General features: G+C 45.9%; 1 protein-coding gene across 1 annotated transcript; it reads left to right on the top strand.

Annotated features, from left to right (window-relative positions):
- The first annotated feature begins 516 nt into the window (after positions 1-516).
- Positions 517-3,855, top strand: chst10 (carbohydrate sulfotransferase 10). Its single transcript, XM_035677857.1, has 6 exons — positions 517-649; positions 1,088-1,234; positions 1,320-1,429; positions 1,527-1,752; positions 1,884-1,989; positions 2,162-3,855. Exons 2-6 carry the CDS (start codon positions 1,129-1,131, stop codon positions 2,712-2,714), a joined length of 1,101 nt encoding a protein of 366 aa, XP_035533750.1. The 5' UTR covers positions 517-649; positions 1,088-1,128; the 3' UTR covers positions 2,715-3,855.
- Positions 3,856-4,777: the final 922 nt, after the last annotated feature.

Raw genomic sequence — 4,777 nt, 5'->3', positions numbered from 1 at the left:
GTAATGGATTGGGAGTCTTCTGTGTTTGTTTTTTGTGCAAAAAACCCTGACATGTCATTGATGTTAGGCTCCGATATGAACAGTATAAAATGTCAGATGCGTCCAACTCAACATTCAGCTGGATATGCAGGCTGTTGAAATTATGATGACTACATAATGGAAGAATTTCATCTAGACTTTTTATTAAGCACTCAGGAAATACTAAGTGCTATTTAACACATTGGAGAAGTGCAGCCCATAAAAACAACTGAACTATGCATGATGCATTTGAAATATTCCACCCTGAATGGGGTTTTTGTTCAGTCCAAGCCTTTTAGCCATGTATTTAGAAAGGCCATATCTCAGTAACATCACCATGTCTGAACTCTCCTGTTAACTGTATGCAGCAGCTATAGATAATGTGTTCAGAGGGTATCCTCACATTCACAGACAACAGCGGCTGTGAAAATATAAAGCGAACTGTGTTGAGGTCGGCAGTAAAGTGCTGTTCCCCCACGCAGCCGCTAGTGGGCGCTACTTGTTTGTGAGCAGCGAGCAGTCGGATGTTGTGAGGAACAACAGGGACGCAGCAGACTGGACGCGATGGCATCGTCCAACATTTCCTGCGGAGTTTGTGCGGCTGTGAAGTGGCTGTAAACTTAACGAGAAGGTGAGACACGAAGCCGCTCTGCCGCTGGGTCGAGTTGGACATGTTGAGTTAACCTCACCGAGACAGACTAGCGTGGGTCCAAGTTGTCTTCCTCTTGTCTGCTCACTGTCTGGGAGGGACAGGTGTGGCTAGCTGGTTAGCTTAAACACAGTGAACGGGAGCTGTTACCACTGTGTGTAGATGAGCTAATGCTAGTTGTTGGTAGCTGTCCGTATCATTAACTCAAAGCAGAATATCACACGACACCCATTAGCTAATAACTCCTATAACTTGTCACGCAGATGACGTTAACTAAGTTAGCTACGTGTTAAAATGTACCGCAGGCTGGTTTGAGTGATTCCTGTGTAATCAGCACGTTAGTATTGGAGACTGTGAGCTGATATTTAGGCGCACAGCCAGCTCGTTTAGTCCACAGTCTTCAGTCCGCTGTCTGTCCAGGTGGGAGCGCCGAGCAGTGTTGTTTCCATGGCCGTCGGCTGATGGGCGAAGCGATGCGGCACCACTGGCTGCTCCTCGGGGCTTGCGGCTGGGTGCTGCTCATCCTCATGTTTGTCAGCAAGTTCATCAGCTTCAGAGCTGTAGACGGTAAGCTCTTCCTCATGCCGAGCGCTGCATACAGTCAGATACAGGGGGTTAAGTGTGATCAGTCCACTGTAATGTGTGTTTTCAGACTATGGAGAGAGGGTTGGCGGTGCGAGTTGGACAGTGCCAGGCACCAAGGTGGTTAAACCCATTCCTGTGTCCAGCCCAGAAAAAACAGCCCCAAAGCCATCTGATCAGGTGACTAACGCAGCTGATTGCTAACTGTATTCCATCCAAGTCATTCACTTTTCCTCCCTGCAATAACAGTCATATTAATGGTGTGTGTGTGTCTCAGCCCTCAGCCGAACCCACAGTGGCAGACTGGCAGTCAGTCGCTGAGAGGCGGATCGAGTTGCTCTCAACTGTGTGTAAGAACAGCAGCCTCAGGAATTTGACTCACGTCTCCATCAGCAAGTTTGTCCTGGACCGCATCTTTGTCTGCGACAAACACAAGATCTTGTTCTGCCAGACGCCCAAAGTGGGCAACACGCAGTGGAAGAAGGTCCTCATTGTGCTCAACGGTGAGTGTGTTAGGATGAAGGTAATAAACATTTACTATAATGATAAGTAATGGGAAGCAAAGCACGACAGTAACGGCAGGAATCTCCTACCTTTGTAAACGTGATGCTGCATATTCACTGTGACTCGACAGGAGCTTTCTCCAGTGTGGAGGAGATCCCAGAAAACCTTGTTCATGACCACGAGAAGAACGGCCTGCCCCGTCTCTCATCACTCACGCCGCAGGAAGTTACTCACAGGTCAGTTAAAGCCCTCCTCCTCTCAAAAATCTGTTTCTTCTTGCTCCTACAGTGGGATGTTTGAGCGTCACTGTGCAGAGTTTGACACCAGAAGGATGTTTTGTGTTTTGACAGGCCAACTTTTCATCCTTCACAACCATTTTCTCATGAACCTTTTTATGTGCACCAACAGATTAAACACTTACTTTAAGTTTTTCATCGTGAGAGATCCCTTCGAGCGCCTGATTTCTGCATTCAAAGACAAGTTTGTGAAGAACCCACGCTTCGAGCCTTGGTACAAGCATGACATCGCTCCCGCCATCATCCGTAAGTACCGCAAGAGCCACCGCGACAGCGACCTCGCCGCCTCGGGCCTGCACTTTGAGGACTTTGTCCGTTACTTGGGTGACGTGGAAGGGCGCCGCCGCATGGACCGGCAGTTCGGCGAGCACATTATTCACTGGGTGACTTACGCGGACTTGTGCGCGCCGTGCGAAATACACTACAGCGTGGTGGGCCACCACGAGACGCTGGAGCAAGACGCCCCGTACATCCTCAAAGCAGCGGGCATCGACCAGCTGGTGTCCTACCCAGCCATTCCTCCAGGCATCACCCGCTACAACAGGACCAAGGTGGAGCACTACTTCTCAGGCATCAGCAAGCGGGACATCAGGCGCCTCTACGCACGTTACCAGGGCGACTTCCACCTGTTTGGTTACCCGAGCCCAGACTTTCTACTGAACTAAAATGATTAACACTGACTAAAAGACATGTTTTCTTATAACCTCCTCGCTTTACTGAGACGGAGGTGTATCGTAGCTGACCGTGTGCCACAGGGCTGGTTTGTTGCACACTGTAACGTATTAGCAATGGCTGAAAAGTGCTGCCTAATATTCACATATTTAACAGTTTGTTTGTTTTTATGGAGAGAGTACGGGAACTTGTGTCACGATACAGCGAAGAGAGAAAGAAAGTTGCAAAAACATGGGATGCGAGGACAAACAGCACAGTCACATAATGAGATTCAGCAGTTCAGATAAAAGCTGCCGAGTTTATCTGTGTGTGTGTGTGTGAGGGGGGTGAATTTAAATAATCAAATACAGGTCAAGTAGAGAACTCATTTGCTATCTTATATTTAATGTTAATGACTTATTTCTGTGCTCTGTAATGCCAGGGATACAGGCCCGTTAACCCTGTAATGTAGCTATTCTACTGCACTGTATGGATCACCAGTTTCAATGATTCATCCTGTCGAGGTAAACTGCGGACAGCTGCGTTTTGACATGTCGTGTCTTTTCTTGGACTTCTTGCCATCGTGCTAGGGAGCAGGGGAAGACAGTCTATCAGGGATGCTCATATATGAACGGCAAGAATATAACTGATTTTTTTTTTTGCTTTACGTAAGTCATATGAGTGCCTCGTAAGACAGTAAATTACTCTTGAAATATCACGAAATAGCACCAAAATGAAATCAAAAATTTGACTTTGGCACTGAATTGAAGACCTCAGTCCTGCCCTGATCCATACTGTAGCCATCGTTCCGGTTCTGCCTTTACTAAAACTGACAGTATCAAATTCTGTTGACTCCATTTTATTCAGCTGCTAATTGCACTGGAACATTGAAGGAAACTGGCACTGGATTTTAAAGGGTCATTTTTCTATCAGAAACGTACTGTGTAAATGTTCTTAACATGACTTGCAACTCGACATTTGTATTACATGTTGCTATTTATAATATTATTAACCTGCTGACTGGTGGCACGGACGGTGCCTCGGTTGTAAATGACAGCACTGCCTCCCTGCAGCCGCCTGGTGACCTTTTGGACAGGTGGACGTAATACAAGACAACACTAGTTAGTAATAAAGTTCCATGTGAAATCAGAAAAAGAACGTGTGCTCGTAATTTTGGCTGCTTTCTGGATGTGGTTGCCTCAAACGTGTGCTGTGCATGTTGCTGCAATAATGCCAAATATCCACAAGGTGGCAGTAAAATCATTTAAAATTTGACAAGCCACAAACGCTGCTGAACCGTTGGACTAAACGTCAACACACTGGACTGTTGAGTTGACATATGAACCACAGGAATAAAGGCAAAACAATGTCTTTATAGCTTCATGTCAGCAACAAACATCTCTGAGATGGCCTGGGGTGGAACTGGATTTACATTATCACTATCATCTGTATAAGCTTACCCTATGGCAGATGGATTTAAGTTGATTTACAGAGCTTAAGCGCTAGTTAAGTGTCTCAAGTATAACATTGAGTGCTCTAAGTTTTGTGTGTGTGTCCACTGCCAGGTTACCGCTCTCATCCTGTCTGACTGGTTCGTCCTGCTCTGTTGTTTGGATGATGGACTTTGTTTAAGCAAAAGATTAGCGCCGTCTGTTTGGCAGATTCATTGTGGAGTGGTGATAAATAACTGAAACGCTGCAGCTGGACATTTTCCCTCTCTGCTGCTTTGTGCTACTATTTACACACCGCCTCCTATTTTGGTATTGTTAGTAAAGCAGATGCAGGGCTGTAAAATGCTGCTTTCAAAAAGGTGTTTGTTTATGTAACTACTGCAAAATCCAGTGTGTTTATACCATATACTACAGAGCTATCTACACTATATTCAACTATATCATTGCAGAAGTTCAAATAGATCAATGAGCTGACCTTTGGGTGCACTGCTGACCGGCTTTAAAGCCCCCCTCTGATCCAAAATCTCTTCCTGTTCCTACAGCCAGATGTTTGATCTTCACTGTGCACAATGATGTGTGTGCAGAGTTTGACACTAAAGGGATGTTTTCACATTCATCTGCTGAAA

The sequence above is a fragment of the Morone saxatilis genome, unplaced genomic scaffold (assembly GCF_004916995.1).
Source record: "Morone saxatilis isolate NCDOM2014 unplaced genomic scaffold, NCSU_SB_2.0 Contig6, whole genome shotgun sequence".
NCBI classification, from domain to species: Eukaryota; Metazoa; Chordata; class Actinopteri; family Moronidae; genus Morone; species Morone saxatilis.
This window is presented reverse-complemented; position numbering and strand designations above follow the sequence as displayed.

Excerpts from the sequence above, each read along its gene's own strand:
- chst10 (XM_035677857.1), top strand. The coding sequence starts at position 1,129 with ATGGGCGAAGCGATGCGGCACCACTGGCTGCTCCTCGGGGCTTGCGGC. Across the intron at positions 1,235-1,319 it reads CAGCTTCAGAGCTGTAGACG|ACTATGGAGAGAGGGTTGGC; the intron begins GTAAGCTCTTCC and ends GTGTGTTTTCAG. Across the intron at positions 1,990-2,161 it reads CCGCAGGAAGTTACTCACAG|ATTAAACACTTACTTTAAGT; the intron begins GTCAGTTAAAGC and ends GTGCACCAACAG.